This window comes from Nesoenas mayeri (assembly GCF_963082525.1).
Source record: "Nesoenas mayeri genome assembly, chromosome: 8".
Lineage (NCBI taxonomy): Eukaryota > Metazoa > Chordata > Aves > Columbiformes > Columbidae > Nesoenas > Nesoenas mayeri.
In genome coordinates this window covers 21910404-21921807 of record NC_137554.1, presented here as the reverse complement: position 1 = coordinate 21921807, position 11404 = coordinate 21910404, and the positions used below count along the sequence as shown (strand labels likewise).

The 11404-nt window shown below is 42.9% G+C and overlaps 2 protein-coding genes across 3 annotated transcripts; one reads left to right on the top strand and one right to left on the bottom strand.

Moving 5' to 3' along the window:
- Positions 1-201: 201 nt before the first annotated feature.
- Positions 202-4332, bottom strand: DIO1 (iodothyronine deiodinase 1; the record flags this gene model as incomplete). Its single annotated transcript, XM_080348996.1, has 4 exons — positions 202-450; positions 915-1114; positions 2312-2455; positions 4002-4332. 4 exons carry the CDS (start codon positions 4330-4332, stop codon positions 385-387), a joined length of 741 nt encoding a protein of 246 aa, XP_080205122.1. The 3' UTR covers positions 202-384.
- A 924-nt stretch (positions 4333-5256) lies between these two features.
- Positions 5257-11280, top strand: YIPF1 (Yip1 domain family member 1). Of its 2 annotated transcripts, none has more exons than XM_080348945.1 (9): positions 5257-5423; positions 6524-6657; positions 7463-7543; positions 7651-7738; positions 7876-7992; positions 8809-8975; positions 9288-9470; positions 10345-10437; positions 11024-11280. In XM_080348945.1, the coding sequence occupies exons 1-9, from the start codon at positions 5393-5395 to the stop codon at positions 11054-11056; spliced, it is 927 nt and encodes a 308-aa protein (XP_080205071.1). In that variant the 5' UTR covers positions 5257-5392; the 3' UTR covers positions 11057-11280. The 2 variants fall into 2 exon arrangements, with proteins under 2 accessions (XP_080205071.1, XP_080205070.1); XM_080348944.1 differs by having other exon boundaries at positions 6494-6657.
- The last annotated feature ends 124 nt before the right edge of the window (positions 11281-11404 follow it).

Below are 11404 nucleotides of genomic sequence, written 5' to 3'. Positions count from 1 at the left end.
AGTCAGTGAAAGGGAACATTTATGAAAATTGTACGTATACAAGAGAATCTTAGTCATGCAAAATGGTTTGTTTTGCATGCCAGTCGACTTTTGCAAATGTCACCACTCCTGAAGTTTTTTTGCCCAAACGTAAATGTTGGTATCCAGCCCTGGCAGTAAGATACTACAAAGCAGTAGTTGGGGTTGTAGTGATGAGACTTGAAAACCTCCAGACAAACACATGATGAACCACATTACAGATGTGTTTTAGATGTTAATACTACGCTATTCTTGTTGTCTCTATTGTTATTTTTAAATTCCTTTTTTTTCTTCTTACATGGATGAAAACCTATTTATTTAGCTTCTTGATTGAGATAGTCTTTATTCCAAAGTCCTCTTCTTTTTCTATTTCATTTTTTCCAGGATGGCGCGTATTTCCTGGGGGTGGTAATTCCAAGGTCCCGCTCCTCCCTGCAAAGGCAATAAAATAATGGAGCCATGTTCAAATAGCCAGAGCAGAAGCCATGCAGAGCACAGCAGTTGCCCCAGGACTGCGGGCAGGGATGCTTGGGCCTCCTGTGGGAGATGCTGCATGCACAGGTTACGCCTGCTGTGTAACTGGGACAGGGCCAAGGTCCGGACCCTGGAGCTGGGAAGCATTCCTGGATCTCACAGCTTACATATACCTAGGGTTTCCTCATGAGCCAAAAGATAAATATTTGAGCAAGACTGAGGTGTACATCAAATATGTACATTATAAGGGCCCAGACTGGTTTTGCTGCCAGTGCTTGTCTTGCAGTTACAGTGAATTGTGAATTTTTTAGCTCTGAAACAGAATGAAATACTGACTGTTGAATGTAAAGCATTCTCAAATTACTTCGAAATTTAAAAATCTCAATATATTGTGCTCATTATTATAGTTGGTCTTTTTTTACCTTATAGATGACCTTCCCTCCTTGAAGTAGATACAGTCGTTCTGGCATTGCAGCGTATTTTGAGCTGCTAAGGTTTTCCATAGTGTCTAAAACCACTGGACATAAAGGATTTTTTTTCTGAAGAAGTTGTGCTGCTATTTTTCGATCTTCAAGGCTTCTGTGATTTTTAATAACAATATTGTTTTTAAAAGCCCATCCATCTAAAACAAATGAGAAAGGGATTTAGCAAGGCACATTTTAAGTAGGTGTTAAGGGTGTAGATGTACTATGTGTCATATCCCAAAATTGGGTTAAAAGAACACTGCAATTTACTCCCAACACTAAAACTTACCATGAAACGAAAGCTGCTCCCTTAGAGTTTAAGAGCACCACAGATTTTCAAATAAATGGAGCCAAGATTTTTCTTTAATTTGGGAAAACCATATTTTCCCCTTGCCATGGATTTGGTAATATTTGATGTATTTTAGCTGAAATTTTCCCACATAAATCAACAGTAGGAAGATACCAGGTGGGGGAGATAGATCCTATTTGAGTAAGGTTTGACAAAATTATTGGCACAGGGGATGAGATTTTAAAATGGTGAGTAGTTCTATCAGCTGACACCTGCTCAATTGGCACAGCCTCAGCAATTCTGTTTGATTCTACTCAGGAGGCTATAAAAATAAATTCAGGTTTGAGAACTGAAACATATTTTAGCCAGGGCACACCTTTTTCAGAAATATGCAAACACACTTGCACACAGTTCCTAGTCAATGAGAAAGTAGTAAAAGTTTTTGATGACTGACTTGAATATTATGTGTTTCTTAACTACTGACAGTGAGGTGGTGTTAGAAAACTTGAAAACTGTAAATCTTACATTTTAGAAAACTACCTTAGCTCTGGGATAAAATTGGTGCCACTGTGTTACTTCAGAGTCTAGTGTAGATAAAAGAGGGGGTACAGTTTGTTTCTATATTTTTCAAATTAGAGTCTGCAGGCTGTTCTTGAGACATGATAAAAAATATTTTTACTAATTATACTTCTTTTTTTTTCTTTTTTAAATACATAACATGCTGGCATCACACGCTTCACCTTTGTTCTACGAAACGCCTTTTTTTTTTTTCCCAAAAGGAGCTGTGCTAACACTGAGAGGAAGTTTAGTAAAGATACACCTCTGTGCTTCACTTCACTGAGATGAGCGTCTTCAGCAGGAGCACCTTGGTGTAAAGTCAGCTGTGTGAGTAAAATCTTTGGCTTAATAGGGACACAAACCAGTGTCTAGATTTGGTATTGCCCCTTTTGATGTGAGGGAGTTTTCTTTCCCGTTTGCAGCTCCCTCCTTTCTTAACATCTTTTCCTTGCAGGAATGACACAGGTCTGAAGTTTCGGTAGGCATCACTGTGATGTTTGTACTGTACCTACTGCGTGAGCTTCTTCGATGTAGATGATAAGGAAATCTGCTATAGGGCTGAAATCTTTGATGAGCTTGTTAAACTCATCAAATTGTAACATAAATGAAGGTCAGGTGCAACTTCCAAAATTCAGGATTAAGGGTCGGTTATCTGGGAAAAAAAAGGAGACAGTTTGTAGTTAAATCAGTGGAAAGAAGGACAGAATCAGATTAATGCACTGAGTTGTTTCCTGGGCAGCAGTGGGCAAGTCACTTAACCCACAACTTTTTGGACATTAAAATCAGTAGCAGAACATCTACATCTATGCAAAACAGGCATGAAAATGCTTTTTTTTCCCCTAGCCTGGCTCTGACCTGAGCTGGATCCAGCAATGAGTGAACCCAGGGGGACCCTTTCCTCTGGAAAGCCCTGTAAAGGCAGTCACTTCTTGTGTCCTCATCACAACAGCAAATTCTCAAGTTACCAACATTTTGGGATGGGGAGCTGATCTAAAATGGATATATAGCATGTCGGACCTCACAGCCTCCCCAAGATACTTATTACAAAGGAACTCAAAAAGCACTAAACATGATAATCTGCAAGGTTTTTTCCCAGGACAGTGGTTCAGAGTTGTCTTAATACTGTTTGGTGAACCTATTGGACATGATTTTTTTCAGAGGTGTTCGTTTGAGCTGAGCTGAGTAGAAGCTGCAGACTTTTCAGTCGTGCATTGCAGGCTTTCATGCTTTCCATGTATTTCTGCAATTTCTGGTCCAAACAGAACACTTGTTATATATTATTATTTATTAAACTGATGTTACACAAGCCACCAGCAAAAAGTATTTATACAGTTGCTTACAGATTAACACAGTACGTGCCCACAGGTGTTAGCATCTGTTTGCAAGCCCTCAATTAAAGAGAATCTGCACGATTTTTAAGCATGTCTGTGGCCATGCTAAATTATCTGAAATTTGTTCAAGATCTTCCTTCTGGCTGGGCTTATCTTCAAAAACTGCTGCTAACATAGATCCACATCCTAAAGAATCTAATAAAGGGGGTATGTTCTTTCAGATACTGTGTATCTCTTTTCCAAATTTCCATCCTATTTTCTACATAAGTATATATATCTATATATACTTAGAAAAGCGGAGTTAGAGAAGGATGTAATGCTTCCCATGGGGATTCAGACTGCAGCTTAATGATTAATTCCACGGTCTACAGAGATCTCAGTGGGAGGCAGCGGACAAAGTACAAAGCAAATTCTATTTCTTCTGCTTTATTTCCAGACACTTTGAATCTGGAAAAAAACCCACCATGTGTTTTCTGGGCTTTAGGCTGGTGAAGGGAGCTGGTGTGGGACTTCCTGTACATACAGGGAATGACAGCCAACAGTTGTGAATCACTGCACGCCGTTCCAATTCTGGGTCTTCTCTCCCTAAAATAAATTATCTTGCCTTTCAGTGAAGAGGTATTTCCAGGCAGAGCCAGCTTTTGCAAGAGATTCCTTAACTTAGGGGCATGAAGGGGTGTTGTAGCCAGGATTATAAATACAGCTTGTTTTTGAAAATCCTGAAGTTTTTCCATCAAATGAACACTGATGGCCTGGCCTGCCATGTCGTGCACTCTCACACCAGCTGCCTGTCCCTGTGCCCTCAGCAGCCTCTTCTCATTTATCCTCTTGCCAAACCCAACCCAGCTGCACGGTGGATTTACTGACCTTGCATGAAATCGGAGAGGTAACGAGCTTCTCCGTTGAGAGTCATCACCGGTGTGTTGGGAGCAGGATGTCCTTCGTAGGCTTCGTCCTCCAGCCTCTTCCACTTCACCTTCAGCACAAAGAGCAGATACTTGAAGCTGAAAAAAGTTGGACCCCAGTTTTCGTAGCTAAACTTCGGATACTCATTCATTCTGCTCTTTTCGCCCAGTTTTAGGATGTATCTTTTCATGGCCTTAGGGAACAGAATCATCAGTGTTTTGCCAATGATGGTGCTTGTAGTTACATGCAGAAGAATCAGTAATTTTTGTAGGAAAACCCTGACTCTGAACATTGCGGTGGAGGAGTTCTGAGCGCTTCTGACGGGAACACGGCGCAGCGGTGGGGGCAAAGGTAGAGAGTGAGGGGGAGGAAAAATGTCCACGTGTTTGAGCAAATTCCTGCTTGTCTCATGCACCATTACCTTTCTGTGAACTTCAGCATCTGTGAGAGCGAGGACCCTGCCAGCTGCGCTGCCTCCACCCGCACCAAAGGTGTTCATTACAGTGACCGTAGATTTGCAGTGCTAACTGCACAGCTACAAGGCTTATTCACAAATATGTGGTGTATTTTACTAATGGGAGGAGCTGAATCAGGATATTTTCTCTGAACCATAGACTAAAAGGTAAGAGTTACGTTAGCGGTACCCGAGGGTCTGATCCTGCATGCACAGGGCTCAGGGCTGCACATTTTCGTACAAAACTGTTGGTGTTGACACTGGGCCTTTGGATTGATGCAGTCATTTGCATTTTGTGTGTCCCATTCCTACAGCTCTGCATCTTAGTGCTCTGCTCCACACCCGTAGTTGTTACTTTGGGCTGGAAGGATACCCCAAAATATATATATATGTAGATATATATAAAAAAATCAATATATATAATATACATTTATTATAGACTATGAAAACCTGTATCTATATATATAATGTAAATGTGTTATGTATGTATATATGGAGCGGCCGTTGCCCGTTCCTGGAACCCCCGCCCCGTGCGGCTCAGGACGCCGGGACGGCGCAGTCCCAGGGCCTCCCCGGGCGCCGCGGGCCCTTTAAGGAGGCGGGCAGAGACGGACGAGGAAGCGCCGCGTGGCCTCTGATTGGCTGGCGCGCCGAGTGTCGCCCGTATGATTCTGAGGGCGGGGGAGGAGAGGGGAGTAGCGGAGCCGCTGATTGGCTGTCGCCGCGCAGCGCCTGCGGTCCCTTTAAGGGAGCGAAGCGGCCACTACCGGGAGCGGTTGGGCTGTGGAGCCCGGAGGTTCTGGAGCTCCTCCGGGTCTGGGGCAGCTGGGACGGGACCAGCCGGTCTGTGTCAGGAGGGTCAAGGCCTCGGGGACGTGCTCCTCGACCCAGCGGGTGAATGGCGGCTGCGGATGACCTCAAATTTCAAGGTAAACGTGAGGTTTGGGGCCCAGCTGATGGAGTGGTCAAACTCTTAGAGGCTTGGAAGCGTTTCTGAGCTTTGCTTTGGGTTCCTCCCAATAAAAGCTTCCGTGAAGCTTTGCCGCAGTGGCAGGAATATCTCCGGTTTCCTGTGATAGGGTTGTGCTGTTGGTGAAATAAAATGTGTTACCTGTGTTGACTGAAACCCTTTCTGACGGGAAGGTAAAGCTGAAAGCAGGCAGAGCACCTAACGTGTTATGGACTGTAGTTTCAGACTCACTTAAGCATAATTATTGATAAATTTAGGCTTGAAAAAAAAAAACCCAAACAGATTTATGAGAGGGTTAATATTACCCATGTCTGCATCTGGGGCTGATGCAGGAGATGCAGGCTCCATCGCACAAGGCAGATTAGCAGGAAAGGCCTCACATTGTTAACTAAGTAAACATTCAGCTTGATCTGTGTCAGTCTGGGCTTTAACAAACACATCGCATTTGATGTACCCAAACTGGTGATTTATCCTTTCCTGGGCTGTGTAGGGGTCTTAAAGTAGTTTTTTTTGCACAGAGTCACAGAATGTCAGGGATTGGAAGGGACCTCGAAAGATCATCCAGTCCAATCCCCCCACTGGAGCAGGAACACCCAGATGAGGTTACATAGGAAGGTGTCCAGGCGGGTTTTGAATTTGTCCAGGGAAGGAGACTCCACAACCTCCCTGGGCAGCCTGTTCCAGGCTCTGTCACCCTCACTGTGAAGAAGTTTCTTCTCATGTTTAAGTGGAACCTCCTGTGTTCCAGTTTATACCTGTTGCCCTTTGTCTTATCATTGGTTGTCACTGGAGCCTGGCTCCATCCTCGTGACACACACCCATTATACATTTATAAACAGGAATGAGGTCACCCCTCAGTCTCCTCTTCTCCAAGCTAAAGAGACCCAACTCCTTCATCCTTTCCTCATAAGGGAGATGCTCCACTCCCTTAATCATCCTTGTGGCTCTGTGCTGGACTCTTTTGAGCCACAAAAGCAAAAAACTTTGTTAGCTTGATCAATGCCTCTCTTGTAATGTACTTATTTGCAGAATTTGACGATGCAGCTAATTTGCTTGCAGCAAATCCTGGCGCTACCACAATAAGCATCGATGAGCCAGTTCAAATCCCGAAGAACCAGCGTAGCCGTCTGCAAGAGCCAGGGAGAGAAGAGGATGATGAGTTACTGGGGACCGATGACTCTGATAAAACGGAGGTAATACTCTTACACTTCCCATGCCTCTATCAGCACGTACGCAAATGGTGCTGACAACACTGAGGTATTTCTAGAGGACACCAAGGATTCATGCTGGGTGACTTAAAACTCTGCTTCTTCCCTGTCACAGGTTACTTTCTCAATAGCAGAACTGGCAGAAGCAAATGTGCATTGGTTCTTCAGCTGTTGTGGTTTGCAACCTAGGAAATGGAATTGAGATGGTGGCTATTTAAGCAAAGCAAACATGCTAGGAGATAAGCACAGCAGCAGCTGAAAAGCCAGCACTGTGTTTGTTTCTGTCAGTTCTGCTGTGGGGCTGGTGACTGTCAGGAGAGCAAGAGCCTTGGGAATGGGCAAGGCTTGTCTGGAGGGTTCAGCTAATGCAGCTGTTGGCAATCACACTGGTGATGCTGATGAAGGCATGTGGTAGGATCTCATAGAATCGTTTCGGTTGGAAGAGACCCTTGAGGTCATGAATTCCAACCATAACCTAACCTAACTCTAGTACTAAACCATGTTCCTAAGAACCTCATCTATATGCCTTTTGAACACCTCCAAGGATCGTGATTCTGCTCCTTAGAACCCCAGGCCACTATTCTGCTTGCAGGGAGATCAAAGACTAGCTACCGCTAACAAATATTAGATGAGGAAAGGGAAGTGGCCCAATAATGAAGTGTTGCCCTGTTAGGCTTTTTTTTTTTTCCCTGTCTGGGTACAGAAATAATTTAACTAGTGTGTTAATGAACTAGTAATACATAAATTGCATGCTTGTAATATTTTTCATGTTGCTTTTCCCCCCATACAGCTGCTTGCAGGACAGAAGAAAAGTGCCCCTTTCTGGACATTTGACTACTACCAGACATTCTTTGATGTGGACACGTACCAGGTTAATTCTCCATTCCAGAGAACTGTTGGCTGAACTGTGCCTTATCCAGACATTGGGGTTTTTTCCATTTTGCATCTTCAGTCAGACAAATCTGTATGCTTCCATAGGTCCTGGACAGAATCAAAGGTTCGGTTTTCCCAGTACCAGGGAAGAACTTTGTGAGGCTGTATATCCGCAGCAATCCTGACCTTTACGGTAGGTACGCGGTGTGAGAAGTTCTCTTCTGCACCAAATGTTATGAGTTTGTATTACCTTTTACTTGCTAACCTTAAAAAACAAGAGGGCGGAGGAGTTGTTATTAAACTTGTTTTGTTTGTTTGTTTGTTTTTAAGGTCCCTTTTGGATATGTGCCACACTCGTCTTTACCATTGCAGTTAGTGGCAATCTCTCTAATTTCTTCATCCATCTGGGCAAACCAACATACCACTATGTGCCCGAGTTCAGGAAAGGTTTGTAAATAGTTGCTACAGTCCTGAGTGTTGGTTTTGTTGGCGTTTGTTTGGTTTTTAATGCACTAGGGAAGTAGTGTAAGAACAGGTCACAGCTTTGATTTAGCAGAGTCTTTCGATTGCTTTATTTAAACTTTTAGAGATGTGAAACGAGTCCTTAAAGTGGGCTGTAACTGGCAGAGCTGTACTTCTCCAGAGCATAAAATAGCTACAGGGTTTTAGTAGAGCAGGCAGGAGTAATTAGAGCAGTTATTTTTCCAGCCTCAGTGAAAGCCCCTATGTATGGAGAGGGAAGGCCCAGCAGTGGCCACTGTGCTGCTTTTGTAGGTGCCTCGTAGGAGCCTGCAGACCTCAGCCAGACAATATCTGAATTAGAGTATTACTTGTATCACCTACTGAGGGCTGGAAGTTGTTACCTTCTGGCAAACTCGAAAATAAGCAAAAGATTCTCAGCTGATATATTCCTCAAAGAACTTGGAGTGTGGAGCCAATAGTCTGTACTTGTCCTTGTAGTTTGAAGGGACCGCTGTCGCTGCAGAGGAATGTGGCTGCTGTGTGTTGGAAGAACACTGCCATTTGGGAATCCAGTCACTTGAATAATTTCAAATTTGACATTTGTGTCTGCATTCTGTTCTCATTTTTCAGTAGCTGTTAGTAGCTGATTTTTTATTTTTAGCCAAGTTTTTCTTTCCTCTATGGTTCTTCCTTTCACACTGAAACTGACAGCATTTTGTACACCGGTGTAATAATGAAATTTAAAATGTCAAGATAATACTTTCAGGAGTCTTTACTTTTAAACTTTTGTCATATTTCCAGTGTCCATAGCAGCAACAACGATTTATGCATACGCTTGGCTCGTTCCCCTTGCTCTCTGGGGATTCCTGATGTGGAGGAACAGTAAAGTTATGAACATTGTGTCCTACTCGTTCTTGGAGATAGTGTGTGTATATGGCTACTCCCTCTTTGTCTACATCCCCACAGCGGTACGTATGGCCTAAAGAGTGCACCCCTACTAAATGCCCTGCAAAAAGGTCCTGGTTCAGAAACTTTGCTATTTCTTGTAATGTCATTCCTATTAGTCAAAATCTTGGGGACTGGGCACATCATCTTGTCACGTCTAGGAGGGAAGCTCATCCCTGCTATTGCTGTTATTCTTTCCTCAAATAACAGAAACATATCAGATAAGGTGTGAGTTAATTTGTGTGCAAATTGGCTGGAAGTGATGAAATGTCACAGAACAGTGCATTAAATAAATGAATCATTGTTTCACACCATCTCTTTCCTCCTTTTTACAGATGTTATGGATCATTCCAGAAAGGGTGGTACGCTGGGTCCTGATGATGTTCTCCCTGTGCCTTTCGGGCTCTGTTTTGGTGATGACCTTTTGGCCCGCTGTCCGAGATGACAACCGGAGGATCGCGCTGGCGACCGTGGGGACCATCATTCTGCTCCATGCCCTGCTGTCTGTCGGCTGTTTGGTACGATGCTGCCTTGACTTGGCACTGGTGACTTGTTATGGAGCGGGGAAGGAGGTGTTGGCTGGTTGCTGGGAAATCTTTCTGAAGAAGGAAAGAAACAGTACTTCTGAAAACTCCAAAGCAGAAGTTCCAATTATTTCAAACGTGGCAAAAATTGCTCCCAATCTAACAGCACAAGTAACAAACTCAATAATTAATGTCTTTAGTGCAAAATCACTCACAGAACAGTCTTTAATTCATCTGGAATTCATCATAGTATCAGCAGTATATCCCAATGAGTACTGTGCTTAGTTAATCCTTTAAAATGATTAAATGTTCAATATATAGTGTGTGCTCATGAGTGTTATGTATGAAATTTAAACCTGCTACAACTTAGCAAAATATCAGCATTATGAAAACAGAAGACCCTCACTCTACTGAAATACTGAAATAGTTTTTGCCTCTGTGTTACGGTAGGTAGAATGATATAATCCAGGCTCCAGAGTAGATGGATTTGGTTCCATGCAGCTCTGCATGCAGGGGGGTGAAGGCAACACGCAGCTCTTGTGTCAGCAGGAGATGTGCAGCTGACTGCAGCGAGGCTTCCAGCACTGGAGGGGGCCTGGAGCTTCAGCAGTTAAAGTCAGATACATGTCTGCAATCCAGTCCTTTCCAGCACAGGTCTTTTTCAAAGGCCCATGGTGCCGCTGTATTTAAAAGTGCAGTTTAGGGTGCTATTTTAATTGTTTCTAGTCTAGTAAACCCAGAAAATATCCAAATTCGCCATTTCAGTGCTGTGTTTGTACCTTGTGAACGGTGGGTGTAGCAAGAAGGAGCTGAGGCAGAACGGTTTGTTTCTCTCTGAACAGTTTTTTTCTCCTCTGTAATAATGTAGGCGTACTTTTTTGATGCCCCTGAAGTGGATTTTCCTGCACCTATTATCCCTCCTCACAATGGAACAACAGTAATAACAAAGTCAGTAAGTAAGGTAAGAAGCCAATCTAAACTTTCTTCTGTAATCATCACAGACATCTTCAGACTTTTCCCCATCACTATGGTGAGTGGAAAAGGGTTTAACAGACCAATTTTTGCCAAGTGCCACCTATATATAAATACAATTTATTAACTTTCCTTACAGTTGTGAGTTTTAAGTATAGCCATAAAAGCATAAAAGACTCTGAGGAACAAACACATATTAACTTTCTTTTCTTTGAGGTTTACTCTTGGTGATGCAACACACATATACTCTGCCAGTACACCAACCCCCAATGTGCATGTGGCGATCAGAGTATTTACTGACTAGAAGTTATATTTGATTTTAAAAAGAAAAAAAAAAGCCCTAGTATGCTTAGCAATAAAGATGGTAAGAACTTACTGGTTGTGACACAACTGAATCATGCAGATCAATTTTAGAAGCTTTCCTCCTGCAAAATCAGTTTCTTGTCCCAGGTGCCTATTAATATTCAATATGATAGTAATGAATTTTAGTACTTAGATAGAAATATGTGCCCTGTTTCATTCTCTGGTGGCAGTGAGGAGCCATAATACTCAAAGGAGTTATTTGTCTCTTTCAGGTTACAATGCCTGTTTCTCCATCTGTACAGTAATTGCGTTTTAGATTCTTTTTTCACTGAAGAACATGGGAGCTGCAAGAACAGGGGTAGTTTTTTGTAGAAGAAAGGACAGCGATGTCCCATTGGAGTCTGACTGGTTCCAGCAGGAGAATGAACTGTTGATCCCTAATCCTTTGCAGCTATTTTTGTTTTTTAAATTTCGTCTATGCTCACCACACTACTTTGCTTCTGAATAAAGTATTCTGAAAGTGATCTGAGATTTTTTTGGTTTGTGCATGGAACGTCCAATTCTCTTTCAAGGCTGCCGAGGGGGTTTGGTAAGAGCTGTGAAGCCAGCGGGAAGTGAGACAGGATTGTTTTGGGTTTACAGTTGAACCACCT

Bases quoted from the DNA above. Each gene is read 5' to 3' on its own strand.
- YIPF1 (XM_080348944.1), top strand. From the start codon at position 5,393: ATGGCGGCTGCGGATGACCTCAAATTTCAAG. The intron at 7,739-7,875 runs GTAGGTACGCGG...TTTGTTTTTAAG, and splicing joins CAGCAATCCTGACCTTTACG to GTCCCTTTTGGATATGTGCC. The intron at 8,976-9,287 runs GTACGTATGGCC...TCCTTTTTACAG, and splicing joins TTGTCTACATCCCCACAGCG to ATGTTATGGATCATTCCAGA.